This window comes from Arvicanthis niloticus, chromosome 28 (genome assembly GCF_011762505.2).
Source record: "Arvicanthis niloticus isolate mArvNil1 chromosome 28, mArvNil1.pat.X, whole genome shotgun sequence".
Classification (NCBI taxonomy): domain Eukaryota; kingdom Metazoa; phylum Chordata; class Mammalia; order Rodentia; family Muridae; genus Arvicanthis; species Arvicanthis niloticus.
In genome coordinates, this window is record NC_133436.1 from 10,938,121 (window position 1) to 10,958,709 (window position 20,589).

At 45.3% G+C, this 20,589-nt stretch overlaps 1 protein-coding gene across 6 annotated transcripts in view; it reads right to left on the bottom strand.

The window, feature by feature from the left end:
* Positions 1-20,589, bottom strand: part of Arid1b (AT-rich interaction domain 1B) — a 348,947-nt gene that overhangs the window by 245,110 nt on the left and 83,248 nt on the right. For all 6 annotated transcript variants that reach the window (XM_076926714.1, XM_076926712.1, XM_076926709.1 and 3 more), the window contains exon 3: positions 1,656-1,805. In XM_076926714.1, the coding sequence (XP_076782829.1) occupies positions 1,656-1,805 (150 nt within the window). The remainder of the gene's footprint in view (positions 1-1,655; positions 1,806-20,589) is intronic.

The following is a 20,589-nucleotide window of genomic DNA, read 5'->3' on the forward strand; positions in this document are numbered from 1 at the left end:
TCTCTCCTATGGTTTTAATATGCCTTCTTTAAAGTCATAAACTCCCTTACAAGTCTATAGTCAAAGTCATGTGGCAATGGACTCCTGCAAATCCCAAAATACACTTTAAAATGCACTCCAGTAAAATTAAGTTCATGGTGCTGGAGAGATGGCTCAGCAGGTAAGAGCACTTGTTGCTCTTTCAGGACATGAGCTAGATTCCCAGCACCCACATAAGGTAACTTCAGCTCAAGGCAGGATCCAACTCCTCTACGGCATAATCATTCCAACATATATAGCTGTAAACACACAGTAAACACAATTAAAAGTAATATAAAAATGTTGTATGTATAGACTATACATATTTACACATTGATTCTTCATACCATAGAGAAGCCTTCAATATGTGAGCAGGCCTGTGTATGTAGGTCCTACACGTGTACATAATGTGCTCATGCTCTCCTGACCACACCTACTCCACAAGAGAGGAAGTGCAGAGGACAGTGAGAGCGTGGAAAGAAGCATGCCGCTTCATAGAAGGACCGCATTGCTAACACACATGTCTGGGCTCACCACAAGACTCTCTGCACCTCCCACCTGCTCACTCTACTCAAAAGCAACAGTCTAAAACAAAATGAAACTGAATCATTTCACCAAACACATATGTATTTCATACAATTTTTTCAATTATGTAACTACAATAGATGGCCCAATAACAAATATTCATCCATTTCTATTACATTTATGTATTTGTGTGTGTGTACACATGTGGAGGTCAGAGGACAAACTGTTTGAGAGTCTAATTTCTATCATGTGAGTCCTAGGGATCAGAGTCTGGGTCATCGGGCTCAGGGAGGTGCCTTTATCTGCTCAGCCATCTTACCAGTCTTCAAAACAAGTGTTTAATTAGTCTAATTTTAACCAAAAACTAGATGTGTGTGGTGGCAGCACACAGTCCCAGAACTCAGGACACCAGTGGCAGAAGGAGGATCAAAGGTTGAGGCCAGAGACACACCCCCCTCCCAAAAGTAGAGGAGAGAAGGGAGGAGCTGGGCAGGAAATGAAAGACTCAGAAACTGATTAATATAGTTCAGCAACCACTCTGCTTATATTTCCCTGTTCTATAGCTGAAGTGACCCCATGTTTATAAGTGAGTTTCAGGAGAATAACACTCTAAGGCGACCATGTTTCTGTGCTGTAGCATTTAACTAAAAAGGTCAAAGGCCAACCACCATGGGTCACATGACCTACAACCCCTTCTGACCAGCCCCCGCGAAACTGGAAAGAACCTTTGGAAAACTTTTAGAACACAAATGTGAGATGAGCTGGCACTTCTGCTGCCACCAGTCAGCAATGCAAGGAGCTACTGAAAGCCGTTCTTCCCAGTCCTCAACCTCTGGTGTAGGACGTGTGTGGTGGGGATACGAGGGAAGGATAGAGGCAAGTACTGGGCCTTGTAGGCAGATCTCTGAGTTAGAGGACAGCCTGGTTTACACAGTGAGTTCCAGGATAGCCGAGGTACACCCAGAAACTCTGTCTTGAAACACTAAAGGGGAAAAAAAGCACCTCAATCCCCACAATAACTCTTAAAGGGCAGGAGGATTTTTCAGAGTGCAATCAGCCTCTGAACACAGACCTGTAGGAGAAAATAAGGCCCGGGCAGCGGCTATGCTTACCTGCTGTGGCTGGTACCTCTGCTGGGACTGCGGCTGGAGGTACTGTGCCTGGGGCGGGAGGTGTGAGGGCTGTGGCTGCTGGTTATAATATGACTGCTGGCCTTGCTGGCAGTAACCACTCACACCTTGCTGTCCATACTGCGGTGGCATCTGTCAGAAAGTCAAACAGAGCAAATGAGGAACTGAAGAGGTGTGGGTAAATGAACTCAAATACGGCTTTCACTCCATGTGAAAAACGGTTCTCGATTCAAAGCTTTACATCTGTCTTCATTAGATAAACTGACTTTCTGCTTCTGGTCACATACTATTCATGACGTCAATGGTGATGTGGGATTGCCTTCAAAATGCTACTTTATCAGGTGTCAAGTATTGATAAGTCATGAAAAGTCTATCTAGTGGCAGGGGTTCCTTCCCTGACACTGACATTTAAAATGCTTCTGCTTTGAAAGCCAAGGAGGCGTTGCATTAACTCCATCTCCATGCAACAGGCAAACTCCAAGGAGTTCACACAATCCAGGTTAACTCATTCACATACTGTATTTACATGCTCCATCACCACCATCAAAACCCCTTGATCTTAAACATGCCTCAAAGGCCCAGGTGTAGGAAGCTGGGCCTGCTGGGAAGCCTTTGGGATAGCAGGGCAACCCTTGACCCGAGTCACACTCATCTCTGCTGCTGTCCATGCAGTAAGAAGGTTCTGTATCACATGCTCCCATCATGATCTGCTGCCTGTCAAGGACCCGGAGCTGCAGGACCAACCTGTACCCTCAAAACTGGGAGCCAAAGAAACTGCTTTTCCATTTGAGAGTATTACCTCAGATTCTGTCACAGTAATGGAAAGCTAACACATCTATCAAATAATACCATCCTACACATGCTCATGGAGGATGCCGGTCTGATAGAGAGTAGTTTTCCTAGTTGACAGAGCAGGTGAAAACGAAGAACTTGTATTACAATACCAGAGCTAGATCAAGCCAGCAGAAACCAGCCTCTCCCAATATTCAGAGGCTGGCCCTCCTCATGTGGGATTACAGGTCTGACAGTGCTTCCTAGCTTCTTTCAAAGTGATCCCCACCCCAGAAATCTTTTTGCACCCCCCAACCCAATCAGGAGAGCAGGAAAGAAAAAGAAAAACAAGAACCAGGCTATGAGTGCAGTCAGCTGCTGCAGATGAAGTCATCCTGTTAATGATACCACAATATGGTCCAGAGAGAACTCCAGAAACCTCAGCCCCAGGAGCCTACACACTTCAGAAACCAGAGGACCAGATCCACACTGGAGAGCCAAATTATCTACAAAAACACTGAATGGTCTTTCAATCCAGGCCAATTGTTCAAAATCTCCCTGCTCTGACCTGACCACTGAAAGGAAGGTCAAATAGTTTCACACGGGCTTTTCACCGTACAGAACGTGGACTGCTACAGGCAGGTGGGTTTATAAAGATAACAGCTCTGCTGAAATCTGTGCCTTACTTATTTTACAATTTGATATTTCACAGTGAATGAAGTAAAGCCAAAGAATGTCCATAGAGCACAGCTGCACGTGCTACAACAGTCCACTCCAGGACAGTGTGCGCCCACTGCCACCTGTATGTCTGACTCAGTAACTAACAGAGAACTTCACGTGGCGACCCTGTGCGACTTAAGGCAGTGAGGAAACACGTGTGTCGGAGCTGAGACGTCTGTAAGGCTCAGCCAACACAGCAAGCAGCTCCCCTAGGAGCTGGGCTCTCACATGTCTACCCCATGGCTTACGGAAACTCTCACACACACGCTGAGGGATTATCTCAGAGAGGGCCGCTGTCTGCCAAGCAAGACAAACTGTATGGCCCATGCATCACTGTCATGCACAGACAGCTGTAAAGTTGGGGTACATCGTGACTTCACACTGATTCTGGCAGCCAGAAGTTTCATAATCTGGACTCTAGGTAGGTGCCCATACCAAGGCTGCTGTCCCTCATCAAACTACACACTGAGATGTAGCATAACCTACCTCCTAAGAGCTGCCTTAAGAACCAATTTTTCAATATGATAAGTAATTACCTACTGCTGGGACTGAGGCTCAATTCTTTAATGGTTAACTGGCTTTGCTTTGACCAGTTTAGAAGTGGAGCTTTCAAACACCCACTACATGCTTTTTCAGACTTATTAAACGAAATACCACTACTGTGAAACAGACCACCCCAAGAACCCAGGAGCCCACTGTCACCTTTTCAGTACTTGCCCACCAGGTACTCAGTACTATCCCCCACTCCACCTCAGACTTGTTTGGCCCTGGTGTCATTCATTATATTACTTCTGTGCTGCTAAGGCCTGAGAAGCCTACGGGCAGTGCTGCAGTGTCACAGGGCTAGAGACATCCATGAGGGACGTACTGCAAACAAAGTCCATGTTGGCTCTTCATAGTCTTGGGAGTCTCAATTGTCGAAACCGCATTTAGGATGAACAAAGACTACCAGATGGTAACACCCATGTGAGACTGAGTACCATGCACCATGTGCTAAGATCTGGGGCCATAGGCACTTCTGCCTCCAGTGTCACCCTGGCGCAGAGCAGGCAAGTTCACTGCTATTGTCATCATCGTCGTCACCAGGCTTGACGGGCTCATTTTAACTGTGTGTCTATTTGCTTGCACAAAGCCATGCCCTTGGCAGAGGACGTCTCAGCAAAGTTATCTGATGAATGAGTGCTGGACAATGGGTCAGAGAAACAGCTATCAGCTTGTGAAATTTAAACTCGCCAAATGCAGTCACCTGTGCTGAGCACCAGACCTGCGCCCAGGTTCACTCCATCCAGTGGGAGTCAGCACCGCACCAACCCCTGGACCTGCTAGCCATCAGTCATTATTGCAAACATGCCCTGTGCTTCCAGTCCATGGCTACTCTATAGAGCGTCTCACAAACTAAGCTAATGGGAAATCTCCAGAAAATATCTGAGACCCAATGTTTTCTCATGACTTTTAAAAAGAATCTATTTCACTAATTTCTAGACACTTCTACACTTGAAAATAGCAACTTATCTTGTAAAAGCTGAATGTTTCCAAGTATTCTATTTGAAAAGGAAGTTGTACCCGAAGGTGATGCACCTTCAAGTGTTCTCACCAGGAAATTATCCCTATAAAGGACACCAGTCTCAGTCTGTGTCACGAGGGCACACTGGCCCCCATGTTTCTCTTTACCATGCCCTGGCCTTGCTGCTCATACTCCAAAATTAATGAACCATCTAAGTTTTCCTTCTCCTTCTCTATCACTGACCTCAGGACCCGGCAGGTCCCCGTATACAAGCAGCTATGACACACTATGTGGCTCTGCAGGTCCTGTCCCAATTATCAGGAAGAAGCACTTCTTAACTGGCATGAAAGGCAAACAGGAAAAACCAATCATTATAACCCACAACTGAGTTTTATATTACGGTGAGAAAGGTGGCATAAAACACACACACGACACTGTCAAAACACACATTTCAAAATCTTTCAAATCTAAAAATACTGTGTTAAGTCAAAAAAAAAAAAAAGCAAAAAAAGGTTACAGTGGTATCAGGCAATTTGTATATGGTGTGTATTAGTTATGAACTCACATACAGTAACAGTACAAAATCATTCATCAAAAACAAAAAAACAAAAAAACTGCCACATCCTGTGAAGGGCAGGGGTAGAATTTCAGCCTTTACAAAAGAGATGTGAGGCAGAGAGGGTATCTCAGGAGTGTCTACCTAGCAGGCATGGGACCTGGGTTCTATCTATTACTAGCAGAAAAGAACAGAGGGAAAGAAAGGGAGACAGGATAAAGGATGGGCTCCAGGATGGAGGTGAGTGAGTGGAGCCTGAAGCGGGAGAGAAGGGAAACAGATGTGGTAAAATGCATAATCTCATTGTAGAACATGAAATACCTGTTTCCATCACTTCTGATCTTGTTCTTATGCTTAAATTCCTAATTTTACATTTTAAAATCAGGATCTTGCCTCCAACTAGGACCCTTTGATCCCTAAAAGGAAGGGACATGGGGACAGCATACTCAGGCTGGAGAACCTAGGAGGGTCCTAGAGCCCTCCAGAAAGGATGAGCCTGGGGCAGGGCTCCTCTGCAGCCTCCTCCACTAACCAGAGTCCTAGGGGCTGCTACAACTCAGGCCAGCATTTTCCTGTGTCTCCTACACAAGATACCAATCCTTCAAGGAACCTCAGGAAATCAGCTCTAAGGTGAACAGAGTTTGTAAAACAGACAGGCTGTAAAGACAAAGCTGTGTCAGGAGCACACTGAAGGAATCAGAAATCCTTACAAAGGTCAGAGCCTGTCACCCTGATCAAGGACCTCACACAGCCACCGCAGAGGGGCGCACCTCAAGGGCCTAAGACAGAGCTCAGTGAGGAACATCTACTGGCTGAACCTCCCAGAACACCCATTAGATACCATGGCCTCGATCCCCGAGTCAGCCTTGGCCCTAAGCTAACAAGAGTCCAGGCTAGCTGCCCCCAAGGCAGCTTGTGAAACACCTAAAAGAACTCACGTGAGCTTTGGCATGCTAACACTGAGACACTGCCCAGCTTCTGCTGAGGACATCACTGAGACACTGCCCAGCTTCTGCTGAGGACATCACTGAGACACTGTCCAGCTTCTGCTGAGGACATCTTGCATTTGCACACCTGAATCCACTCACCCCATCAGTTCATACGTGCTCCTGCAGAAAGACAACTAGCAGACAGAAAACTTAAGATTGTCCCAGACCTATCACCAACAAAAGCAGTAAGCTTAAAACCCATTCTCACCTCTGACCTGTAAACAAGCTCACTAGTGTGGTCTGGGATGAGTGAGCTCCCCTGAATTCTTCATTCCACACACATCCACTCCTCTCTTCCATGCAAAGACATGCACAAGACTTACATGCTGAGGAGTTTGCTGTGCAGTGACACTCAGTCTATTCAAGCTGCTGCACAACTGTCAGCACCGCCTGTCTTAGCTTGCCTGCTACTGCTGGGATTAACATCATAAACAAAAACAACGAGCATGGGGGTGGTTTACTGGCCATAGTCAATCATGAAGGACGTCAGGGCAGGAACCTGGAAGCAGGAACTGAAGCAGAGGACACTCAGGAACATGATTGCTGGCTTGCTCCCCGCAGCTCACTCAACTTGCTTTTTAACACAACCCAGGACCACCTAGGTGCTCCCGGGTGGAACCACCCACAGGGGGCTGGGCCTCCCACATCAATCATTCATCATGAAAATGCCCCACAGCCTTGCCCACAGGCCACTCTTACGGAGGCATTTCCTCAGTTGAAGTGCCTTCTTCCCAAATGATACCAGCTGTGTCAAGTTAACAAAACAAACCAGGCAACACACTGTCCATCTCCAGACTACCCCATTCAACCACAACTCCTGCTTTTCCACTCCTGCCCCTGCAGCCACCACTGTACACTCACCTCTACAAGCCTGGTTATGCTTGCTTCTGTCATGGGAGTGGAAACACACTGGTGTGCATTAGTGGCTGGCTTATCTCACTTCTGGTCAGGGTTCTAAAGGTCACTGTATGTATACAATGCAGTTTATCCATATAAACACTTGGGTTGTTCCCCATCAGTGGGCTTGATGCATGGTGCTGTTCTGAACAAGGCCTTAAAAGCATCTAAACCCTATTTCCACTTCCTCAGGTGCATCCAGAAGTGGATTGCCTCTGAAGATGCTTGGTTTAAAATCCTTAGGCCCTGCATGCTGTTGCACACGGTACTGGAACTGTTTCACATCTCCACAAGCCCCAGGAACAGTCGTCCCAGTGAGTACCACTCACTGTGCTTTCCCTGTGACCAAAGCTGCTGGCATGTCTCTTCAGCTGCCTAGCTGCTGACCTTCCAGCGGGAACACCTCCTCCCGTGCTCGTTCCCTTCTCACTGGTGTGGGTTCTAGAAGCATCTTAAGCTCATAAAAACACTTTCTGGCTGGGATTCTGCTGCTTACTTTCTTCCTGCCCCTAAGTTTTCCCGTAAGTTTTCATTTTCCGATTTTGTTGTTGTGGCCCACACTTTGATGGCCATGACAGTGCTCTTCTGTGTTCTTCCAGAGGGTCACGACTTTCCTAGCCTGAAGCTTCTTTCTTACATCTAGGTCTGTCATCCACTAAGAGTTCATTTTTGAACAGGGGTATTTAAGTCAGGTGCGCGGTACGATTCCAGTCTTTGAAAAGCTGCTGTAGCTGCTGCTCTTTGGTTCTAAGAAGAACAGTTCAGCATTTGCACTTTAAGAGCGACATTTAAAGAAAAACAGTAGAATAGTAAATGCAGGCACACTCAACACACCTATGTGTGAGGTCAGCAGATCACAGAAACCACACTAACAGCCAGAGGACAGGAGAGAGAGACTAAAGGGGACACAGAGAGCTTTCTAGAAATGATAAAATTTATTTTTACTTCACATATGAAAAAAAAAAACAAAAACAGAGCAACTGGGCACACTGAAATAATTATGACTTCTATTCAAATAAAAAAGTAAACCTCTAATAGTCTTGATTTGTAGATAGATTCATGAATACTTGAACATTTGTCAAAACCCATCAAGTTGTATATAAATTAAAACCTGGGCATTATAATGTCTATAAATCACACCTTAAAATATTCCTACATCTAATTAGAGAAAAGGGATCAAAACTGTTGGCCACACTGTTACTAATGCATAAGGCATTTTAATACTCATATTTAATATATCCGAGCTAGATGCCTAATGGTTGTTTCTCACATTTTTACTTCACATTCGGGAAAAAACCCAAAAAACAAACAAACAAACAAACAAAAACAGAGCAACTGGGCACACTGAAATAATTATGACTTCTATTCAAATAAAAAAGCAAACCTCTAAGCTAGGTCACAGTGTATATAGAAGCAACAGCTCTTTTCCTTGAATTCGGTCTCTAGGTATTTACCTTAAAGAAAAAAAAAAATGAACCAACTAAGCAAACATTTGCACAGCTGGGCATTTAATTCTGCTGCTGAAAATGTAGAAATCAAATGTCCGTCAGCAGCAGACTCACTGAAGGCAGGAGAAGTCTAAGTATGACAGAGCCACTAAGCACACTAGTTCCTAGGACAGACATCAGAAGAAGGAGTCCTGTTCACCCACCTCTGATCCAGAACTTAAGGGTAACAAGCTGCCGAGCAATAAACAATGCTGTTTTACCATGAAAATGGGAATAAAATGTGTATAAAGAATTACTTATCTGCAGAATACACCAATGTTATCAAACCCGTAGTCTGTTTAAAGCCTTTTTCATGACTCTGGAACAAAATGCACTTCTTTTCTGATTATATACTACTGCTGTCTGCTGAGAGTCAACAAAAAATACACTGTGACAATGTACCTTTAATGGCAGAACTCACTGTAATTTGTTTTTCATTAGTAGATTTAGGCTCTTCTAGGTAAAATCTACACAATTGAAAAAAATCATAGAAGAAAAACAAAAACAAAAAATCCTTAAGTTCAACAGCTCCACTCAAGTGAGGCAGATTCTGCTGGCTTCTGAGTTAACGGAAATATCAAATCTTTCCCATGCATGAGAGAAACAGCAAGACATTAGGTACTCAGCTGATGCATGGTGAACCAGGGGCAAGAGTGAGTGCTGCAGCAAACAAGCCTGCCCCACAGGAGGCTGCAGGGAGGCAAGTGTCTCCTTCCATGGCTGTTTAATCCAAGTTTCCAACTGAGATGCATCAGCAACTTAAGTGCTTTTTCCTCCATGTTTTTATTTTAAAAGAGGGCAGGAGAGAGCAGGCACCTGTCCTCAGCTCCACTACAGAGAAACTACTACTTCACAACCTCCTCAAACCAGTTCCTTATGCTAGAAAAATAAGCCGTCAACAAATGAGCACTGTGTTCAGCATGCACACTGTGCACATGCACGAGCCACACTGCGCACATGCACACGAGCCGAGGCTCTTTCATCTTCCTCCCCTCTCTAAAGAACAGGGCACACCACACACACACGGGGGGGGGGGGGGGGGAGGAAGGAAGAGAGAGAGAGAGAGAGAGCGAGAGAGAGAGAGAGCGAGCGAGCGAGAGAGAGAGAGAGAGAGAGAGAGAGAGAGAGAGAGAGAGAGCAGGGGCTAAGAAAGAGTTGGCAAGGCATTCCAGGGTCACTTAGGGTCAGAGCCCAGCCTTCCCCTGGATTCAGTAGGTGGCAGTGCACAGGAGCTCCAGGTGCCTTAGGCTGCTGTGGACCCCACCCCCACTTCTGTCCCCGGTTCCCAGCAGGTTCACCTACACCACAAACATGGCTGCTTATTCAGACCCCCCCCAAAAAAGAGGGGGGCTGGAATGATTTAGCAAACCAACACCCTTCTACTCCCAGACCAAGAAAACGTAGGCTTTTCACTTAGCAGCACAGATTTACATTTGAATTTGTAAACCAACGAAAAGCTCTCATTTGTTACTAGCAACATTCTTTTTTAATGGCGAATTTGTACTAAACTTTCTTGGTAAGGTACACTCAATAGAAGATTTTCAAATAAAACAAAAAATAACAGGCATCATTAGACTGCTTGGGTTTCTTTACAGTTAGTTATTCATGGCCAACAAAGTCTCCCAGCTTCCTCCAGGTCCGACTGCTTTGTCTTTAGCACAGACGTCACAGCGCAGATGAACAGGTCAGGGCAAAGCTCTGCATGCTGAATATTCTTTACGGCTGTGGCAACTGAATGATAGCGTCTCTCGGAACCTGGATTTCCACAGTCAGGGATCTGTCCAGGACAGCCTTTATTTACTCTTAATAAGCATTATGAATCTATTATTCATGAATTGATTTAGATTCTTCTTACATTCATTTGTACATCGGGCCTATGCTACCTCTTTAGGACAGCGACTCTGCAACATTCATTATTATCCATTTTTCAAAGTGGAAAATCTTCTAATTTTCATAAAATTAACTCTGCCAAGTTTCATGGAGTGTGCCCTAACTCTCCTGCGACTTAGATTAATAAATGTATGGTCACACAAGAAAGGCCAATGCCTTTCCTTTACCAGATCAGACTCCAGCTCGCTACAGCCCTCTGGCAGTACTTCAGAAGGGTCAGTCTTTACAGCTGCTAAAATAGCATGAACAATTCCAAAGGCAAAATGCTCCATGCTGCATGCAAGAGTGGGGCACCCCTCCATGTTACCTTTAGAAAGGGCCCTCCACCAACACTCCAGTCTCTCCTCCACCACCTCCGTGTACAAGGTCCATCCATCTTCTGCTGGATGTCAGCCAAGTAAAGGCTTTGTTTAAGAATTCGTAAAACACAGACCTTCACTGACTCTAGTGAAACACTTTCCATTACAACCCAGGTTGAACAAGTTTCACTGTGTACAAATGAAAACATTCAAGTGTACAGTTAAGCTTTAAGTTCATATCATGAACTTAAGTTTTAAGTTCATATCATGTATGTTCATACTTACATCTATAATTTTATGCTCAAGTGCTGTAATCATCCCGAGCATCCATCAAGGATATTCAACACATGATCTATAAAGTCCACAGATAAAACAGGAGCACAGAAGGAAGAAGATCCTGCTTTAGAGACACAGTAGATGTGTGACACAGGGTAAGGAATTGTACTCTAAACATCTTAGCTAAAAGAGACTGCTCGTTTCCTACTCATGTGATTTTGGCATGGCAGAGGAAAGCAAGATTACTAATTCATACTGCCTGCTGGTGAGGACCACACCCAGAAGAGAGCAGTCTACAATCTTCCATAATCCACTGATGAGCCTATTTATAAAGTACCATCAGCTGGAAGACTTTGACAGTAAAAAGAGCCATGCTGAGGGGAAGCTCTGACATTTCTGCTCCCGCAAAGCCCTTTACAACGGGAGCTTAGAAGTATTCTCCCCCTCCCCAAACATGGGCAGTCATTTTGACAATGCATGAACATGGCTCCACAAAGCACTTCTCCCATGGAAGTCAGCAAGTAGACAGAATGCAAATACTCCCAGAAGCAGCACCTCCTCAGCAGAGGTGACCAGAAAATAGAAGGGCCTGTGCCGCCTGCTCCTGAGAATTCGCTTGTCTCCATCCAAGAAAATGCAGGCTGCAGAAGGCACAGAGATGAGCTCATTTACTCAGAAGGAGGCAATCTTACTGGAGCTTTCTTATTCTATTAGTGCCCAAACTCTAGCCTTCTGTAGACACTTCCGAACCTATAGAGCAGGATGTTTTAGTGAGAAAAAAAAAGTAGAAAATCCCAAGTGAAAGTTGTGTAACAACACTCTGCACACACCCAAGACCAGCAGAGCATTCTGGGAGGACTTTACAATGAGAGCCTGGCTGCACTTGCCCACAGGCACATGGGAAGACTTCACTCACTGCACTGAAGTCTGTGACCATGGGGGGGGGGGGGGGGGGGCTACAGGGGAGCCATGTGACTACCTGCCCTCCTGGCAGAGATTCCATAGTTGCACAGACGGAAGGAGGAGTCGAGAGCTTTTCCAGTTTCCTATGTAAGCCTAGCTGCCAACATGGATGTGCCAATGGGGAATTTCTGGGAATTTTCAAGAGATAACCTTTGTTGAAGCTGCAATGTCAGCCTTGTAGCTGCATGATGAGATCACGTGCAAGGAATATTCAATTAAAAGGGCTGTTCTCTCTGAAGTAACTAGTGAGTAGAGCTGGAGATACAGAAAACACTGATTTTAGAAGAGACAGCAGCAGGCACCTTCTTATCCAGAATGGAAGGAAGCCAGGGAATGGGAAGAAGAAACATAGTCATGCAGATCATATGCTACCTTCAGGATGTTAGGTCACAGGGGCAAAGGGTGTGTGTGTGTGTGTGTGTGTGTGTGTGTGTGTGTGTGTGTAACTTTATTTACATATGTATATGTATTATACAAGTGGGCATGTATGTATGTGCCCCTGAATGTGTGAATGTGAGTGGTTTTTAGATATACTCTTTGAAATTATTCCATGTTTTCTATTTTTTTTAGATGATACAAAAAATTAGATAATTACAGTGTGCCATTTGATGTCGCTTTTAATGTTGTTGATGTTGTTTTATGAGACATCTGAAGGTGGGGTCCCATGACTACAGCCTACAGCTTACTCAGAGGGTAAGTAAGGAGTGTAATCTCTATGTCCTTTTTAATCACCCCTTCTCTCCTAAAAAGAGGCAGATAGGTACACTGGTAAAGACACCACTAAACTCAGCAAGAAGAAGATTGAAGAAGAGGAGGAGGAAGAGGAGGAAGAGGAGAAAGAAGAAGAGAAGGAGGAGTATACCACCTCAAAACTGAAAAATCTAAAACCTACAGTTTGAAACATGTCTTTAAAGAGTACACCATCTAAGGATGTCGCAAGACTAAGGATATGCGCATTCAGAAACCTGCCACTTGGCTGAAATGTTAAACAAGGTGAGAGGATGCATTGGTGGAAAGAATCAGCAGCACAAGAATAATCATGAGAGGACCCAGACTGGCCCCAAGACTGGCGGCTCCTCTAGCCTGGGAATGAAGCAGCCTGCAGCTGAGTGCAGGCTCCAGACATCAGAGTGAGGCAACTGGAAGCTTCAGGAGGTGGCTGGGGCTCAGTCTGGGGCTAAGTGGGAGATTAAGGTGGTAGAGCAGGCAGGAGCCCTGGCTGGGGGGGAAGGGAGGGACGACTAACAACCTCCCAGGCTTGAAGTAAGGGGTTGGGTGCCCACTGCCAAGCTGGCCTCAAACTCAGTATGTAGCCGAACAATAGCTTTGAACTTCTGGTAGTGCTGCCTCTGTGTCCCAGGAAGTGCAGGGTAACAGGCCCTCATCCCCACCCCTGGCTCATGCACCACTGGGCATCATGATGCTACACACACTACGCAGCCCACAAGTACAACTTTCTTCTGAGCTGGGGTTTAGAGGTATGTGTGGCCACATCCAGTTTGGTTTTTGATTACTGCTTTTTTATGTGTGCGGAAGAGATCTGAAATCAGGCCCTCATTCTTCAACAAACACCCACAGAGACATCTTCCCATGACATAAAGTGAAAAAAAAATTTTCTTTCTTTTTTTTTTTTTTTTTTGGTTTTTCGAGACAGGTTCTCTGTGTAGCTCTGGCTGTCCTGGAACTCACTTTGTAGACCAGGTTGGCCTCTAACTCAGAATCCGCCTGCCTCTGCCTCCCAAGTGGTGGGATTAAAGGCGTGCACCACCACTGCCTGGCAAGTGAAAAATTTTTAATTAAAAAAAAAAATCTAGCTGAGGTGGCATATACTACACACTAGAACCTGTAACCCTGGTACTCAGGATGCCGAAGCAGGAAGAGTTCACAGTTCAAGGCCAGCCTGTATGCATGCTATAGTGGAACCCTGAGGGGAGGGGTGTGTGACATACTGTGTTTAAGTAGAAGGAAAGGACTGTGGCTTACTTTGCTTTTCCAGATGGAGGCCCTAAGAGCATCCCCAGGCTATCATCTGCCTGCATGGATGCATGTGTGCAAGCCACCTGACAAGCTGCTGGGGAATCCTAGAGAAATCCTCTTCCAATCTCCATCAAGCAAACCCTACACTTCCTTCAGAACCCTCTCCTCATCCTCCCGTTACCCTGCATTAGAAATATGAAAAACTGGTCTTCAGTTTAAACACTGCCTTTATTCTACATTAGCAAATGTCTGCTAAAAGCATAAAACTTCTGAAACAACAAAAGGCCACAGATATCTCCTTATTCAAAACTTATAGCAAGTCTTAAATAATTACACACATGTCTTAATGTACATAGATTTGGCACTGAAACACTGAAGCATTAGGCTGGGATACAACGTGGTGGCAGGCCTGCTGGGCAAAGCTGGTTCCAAGCTCAGCACTGCAGTAGTCAGGACCACACAGAACTTGTAGGAAGCCTTGGGGGACACTCTCACACAACAGATTTTTCTTTCTTTTTTCATTACTACATCCCATTTTCTAACTTCTTCCTTCTTACACATGCCTCCTTCTATTCTCCGCCCCCTCCTTAGAAAACCCCTCTTTCTTCAGTCTCATTTCTCTCCTTTCTTCCTCTTCTTCCTCTGGGTGGCGTCAGCCTGCTCTCTCTTACCACCTGGCCCCATATAACAGCTCACATACCCCCTCAGGGGGGCATCTGGGCTCCCAGAGGCCAGCAGTCCCCACTGGAACAGACTTCTGAAACTGAGGGCTGGCAGGAGCCTCCTCTGATTACACTTTGCCATCTGCTGCTGCACAGAGGGCTTGAGATTTGGGCTGTTGAGTTTTTGTTTTGCTTCTCTCTCAGACATAAAAGAACTGACTTCGTTTTCCTGTGAAAGAGCAAGTGTGGAGCACAGGAACACAGAACGTGTACATACACACGCACATGTGTGCACACACATACCTGCACACACACAAACCCTCTGCAATATATCCACATGCACAGAGCATGTGGATATAGCTCAACTCCCAGTGAGAGTTGGCATAATACTTACAAAAACAATAGGGCATAAACCCTCTTCTCCTGAAACAGAAAAACCATGCAATGCTCTCAAAAATAAAATTGTTACGTCTGCAGAGTGTTTAATGTGATATGAAAAAGAATCCACTAGAACACCTCTTATAATACTTGCTTTGAGGCAGTTCATTCCCAAAACACATTTTCCATTGCTATAATCTTTTAAAGTGCTCATCTATCTGGCTTTTACAGTAATCTGCAAGTGTGAAACAAATATACAGTGCTCAGTGGGGGAAAGAGCAAGGGCTTAATCTACTGTACTTTCATTTGCCAAAACCAAGAGTTTCGGGGCAGAGCCGCAAAAGTGCTTATCAGTTCCACTGGTCTAATGAACAGATACAGTTTCTGTAATTTTCATTGCTGTGCTCCACAGCTGAGTGAGTGTCAGGCCAATACCAAGGTACAGGTTCCATTTGAATGACATATGGCTGCTGTCAACCAGAGACATGTTACAACATTAAACAACACAAGTAGACAGAACAAGAATACAAAATATCAAAGTAGCCTCCCCTGACTGTGCATCTAGGTCCTTTCTGAAGCAATTCTGTGCAGTGGGTTTGCGGTGGCACCTTCCTGACCCTGGTATAGCACAGCACACAGTGTGGACATGGCGGAAGGTACACATGCCTAGGCCAGCACAGCTGGGAAAGCTTCTCAGGGCTCAGCAATCAAGGGCTGATGTGGTCCCAGCCCTACCTGCCTTTGTTAGAACATATTGATCGCTCCTTGATCAGCAGTTTCCATACATCCCCAGGATACAATGACGATGTCATCCACCTCACTAAGTAACAGCTGCCATGAAACTACTTTGGCATTGAGCTAACTCTTCATCCTTCTCTGTTCCTTACAGAAAGGACTCCAAGATAATGATTCCACACACTACTGCCAGGAGACCCAAACAAACACAGTACACACCCTCTGACTTATCCTGTGACGCAAAAACACAAACAAGGAATGTTCCTGGGTGTGTGCATAGCAATGCCCATGTCAGCTGTGCATGCTCTTACTTTAGACTCAGAAATGAGAAGAGGCAAGGAAAGGCTAGGGCACAGGGGACACTGCCGTGCAGCTCTGAACAGGTTCCGCAATCTCCTCATTCTGCCCTTCTTGCTGTTCTAGTCCTTCAGCCTTCCTGGGAACTCTGCTACCACAGAATCCAGCAATACTTGCATTGCTGCCTGTGCTAGGCAGCTCTTGCTGTGTGAAACTAGGAATTGTGGGTGAGAAAAGAGGCTCCTGAACTGGGAGAGATAAGCAAGTGCTGGAGAACTTCAAAGCACACACAACAGCAATCTAGAAGATCCAGTGCCAGCCAGCTGCCGGAGTCACGGCAACTGTGGAGCCGACCAGGTGCAGAGGGAGTGCCAGGGTAAGAGAAGCAGTTCACAAGGACTGGACAACTAATCAAAAGTCAAGGGGGCCCAGAGGACACATGGATGCATGCATAGATGCAGCTTTCTGAGCTGGGTGACTCGAGGGCATTCTTTCCTTTAAACTAGCCTCTTGTGGCAGATGTTGAGAAAGAGCAAAAGTTTGGGAGGAACACACTGCGTACCAACGGGTAATTTTACTGTTGGGAGGTAAGCTCACATTGGCGTGGAGTTGGGTGCACAGAGGAGGAAACAAGGAAGAGATGAGCCTGCCACAGCAAAAAGCAAAACACAAAAACCCACGGTGACCTCATGCTTGGTACTGGAAACCTAGTCAACTACCCAAAGTAGTGATGTCATGCGTCTTGGAGAATTAGCTGCAACTACCACTTTACTACCCTTGCATAAGCCCTAACTACCTTCTATGTGCCCTCAAGCCCACAGACGAGGGTAGTTCTTATACCAACTTCAAAGATGGACAGCTCAAGAGCAGCAGCCTAGAGGCTCTGAGCCAAGCGCAAGCTCGCAGCCACAAGTTTAACATCATTTTATAGATAGAAACGCAGATGGACTCCTGCAAGCACTTCCCAGGACCTCATTAGTGCTATCTGTCTATTCCAAAATACGCGACAGGGACAAGCACTGTCAGTGTCTGCAACTCACAGCAGAAAAACCAACCATATTATCCAGACACACAACTCTCAATTTTTCCAGGTTTCACCTCAAAAATGTTAGTGTTTGCTGTAATCTGGACCACCTAACAGTGTGCACCTCAGTAACAAAAATACAGAAAGGAATCTGCAACTTGAGGAAAACAAGTCTTTAACAGAAATATTAAGCATGTTATATAAACAGAAATATTTAGCATGTTGTATAAATACATTTTCACAGAAATGTACAACATGGGACTTCTCATCACATTGGCTGCATCTGCTAACAAAAGCATAGCACACTGTAACAGCAAAACCAGAGCTGCTGTATACAGGATACTATGTAACACTCTATACTATATTCTAATCTACATTGTAAATCTCAATACTATGAAACAACAACAAAGTGTGGCAGAAAGAAAAGGCACTCATTAATGCAGCTTTCACAGTGTAGCCCTACCCTGCCCCCCAAGGAATTCAAATTCCCAAACAACAGCTCACTGACAAAAGCTTCACACTGCTTAAATCTAAGCAGAGCCTGGCTTTCCTCTGTGTGCAGCATCTGGCAGGAAGAAACAGTCCAGTACAAGCCATAACACAAGATCTGCATAGCCACTGGGTGGCCAGTTTGGCTGGTACTGGGAAGCATCTCACCTCGCTTGGTCTTCCTCATTTTATCTTTTAAGAGGAATCCACTTTGAACTGTGTGGTTCTAGCATCAGTAACTGGACTGACGGATGGCCGTGAGGAGGGAAGTGCATATACAGTCCTGCAGTTTGACTGTAAAGCTCACCCACCTCACTTTCCCGGCACACCTACAGTTGCTTCCCCAAAGCAGCCTTCCTTTTCTTTCACAAACTGTGGTTTCTCCCACCCAGCACACCACAGTGTGGTGGACACTGACAGTTTATGGAAGGCAAGATAGCCTGAAAGGTGGTAAACAGCTATCAGCTACAAGCAATTTATCTAGATTCCATTCTGGATCTAAGAACAGGCTCAATATTATCTAAAACCTAGAAATCCAAACTGTGTGAACACTAACAGTGCACTAGACATAAGGCCTCAAGTGTTGGTCTCAAGTCAAAACACAAGTAAAAGTCTTGTATTAAAATCTCACAGACTGTGTGTGTGTGTGTGTGTGTGTGTGTGTGTGTGTCCTGTTTAGATTCGTAATCCACACCTTGAAATGGCCCATTTTGTAAATGCAAATACGACAAGACTGAAGATCCCAAACTAGAAACACTTCTGGCCTCAACTCTACTACATAGGTGACTTAAAGGTAGTCTTTTAAGAATTATAAATTCTAGCAGCAAAAGTGGGGGCTGGAGAGATGACTTGGCAGTGAAGAGTGTGTAATGCCTATGCAGAAAACCCAAATTCAGTTCCCAGCACCCAGTTGGGACAGCTTAAACTACTTGTAAGTCCAGCTCCAAGGGATTGTACACCCCAGGACTTGGAGGGCACCTACACTCAAGTGCACACACGCACATAATTAAAGAATAAGTATTTTCTGAAAGAGAATATACATCAGCTAAGTCCAAACCCTTATTTGGCTATCAGCACAGACAAGCTGTTTTACTTTAAGATCCATGTTTCGGTTCCCAGGAGTCAACACAACATGGCACTGCAGACCTTCTGGAAAGAGACAAGTTCTATGAAGCTTTGTGAAGCAGTCAAAGTTTCATCAAAACGGAAAGAGATGAGGAATGCCAGGGCACAAATAGAGGCAAAATGTAGAGGTCAGGTAGGTGTCCCTTAAAAGGTGACGTCAGGGTCCAGGACAGCAGATGGTGCTCAGCCACACAGAAGAGGTTCCTGCAGGAGAGTTGTCACACTGAAACAACTCACCAGCAGCCTGGTCCTGGATTTTTAAGCTGCAAAACTACACAGAGCACCACAGGTTTTGCCTATCTACCAAGTGAATCTCAGCATGGCTGAGAAGTAGTCAGGGCACAACTGCTGACTGCATCATCAGCCCCGAGGCCAGAACCCCACAGTCCCTTAGAAGAAACTGAACCAGAGAAAACCATCAATACAGGCAAAGCAAGCAAAACCAAACAGGATTCTTCATGTTGCCCTACAGGACTAGAGACTTGGGAGTCCTGGCCCAAGATCCTACACCAGGTGTAGAGAGAAGCAGCTGTTTCTGCAAAGCGGACATCAGAGGAAAGCTTTAGCAGACAGCTGGCAAAGCAGGGCTGAGGCTGGGAGACAGGTGAGGCCGGGGACCCAGGAGGCCCAGAGGCTATCCGGAGACCCAGAACCCAGGCTCTCCTTTCATTTCAGCAGAAAAGGCACCTCAGAAGAAAGTACTGAACATCGGAGTGGCAGACAATTCATTGTGTGCCACAGTTCTAAAGCCCAAGCAGACCACAAGGGCACAGACCACACCAAATCACACCAGCTGCACCGCTCACATCCTCCCGTGCTCAGGCACCTTGTCCCTTAGTCTGTCCCTTGCCTTCAGTCATAGGTCACTACTTTTCACAGTGATTTTTATAGAAATCCGAATGTCTCAACATGTTTAGAATGTAGTAAAGACTAGCATTAGCTCATCTCACTTTGGCCACTTTGATCTCACAAAGTGTCAGTACCGTAAGTCAAAGGATGCATTATACTACACTGCAGTGAAGCAGAGCCCGCCCGCTGGCAGTGCAGTCTTTAAAGTACAATTAATTAGCTTTGTATGGAAATCAAAAGTTGTTCATGACCTGGCCTCCTGGCACATGTTTCCCAGTTTCTGTTCAGCGCCACTAAATGCTGACTGAGATTTGGATATATACAGAAAAAAACATGTAATTAACTGGATTCTAAGGAGTTGTTGTTCTTACCGCTAGTAGTATAAAGTCACTTTTTGAAGAAACAATCAAACCTGAAAAATTAATGTTTTCCTTGGTCTGTACATCATGTAAGTGGAATTTAATGCAGTATTCATAAACAGACTTTTTGTCAGACCACTGTCTGGTTTTAATATAATAAACAAAAGTGTGTTAATATTTTGTTTAATTTGTGCTTGACCCCACTTACTGAGCCCATACCAAATAGCAGTATTCTATGAAAGACACTGTGCAAAGTACCAGGAGACGTGGAAAGGCAGATCCCCTGATGGCAGTTAAGGCTTTCAAGTTGGTAAGAACAGCCTGCCCAATGGTCATGGCACACAGAAGCTCAGCCTACATGCCATCCTGAGAAGAATGAAGGGAGAGAGGAAGAAGAGGAGAGAGAGGCTTCAGCATGCACAGTCCTCGAGCTGCTAGACTGGGAGGCCTGCCCAGCACAGACTGGGCGAGGCAATTCCTTGCAAAAGCTGCATGTGACCATTGGGTGACATCAGTATCCTCAGGCTGAAGTGAGAGAGGCTAAAGAGGCTTCATTACTTAGCATCATGCTGAATACTTACCTCTACCCTATTTGGACCCTAGAAGGGTCTCCCTTACTGGAGGGAAATTACTGATGAACATTTGCCAAGTCGTTAAACAGACTGAAAA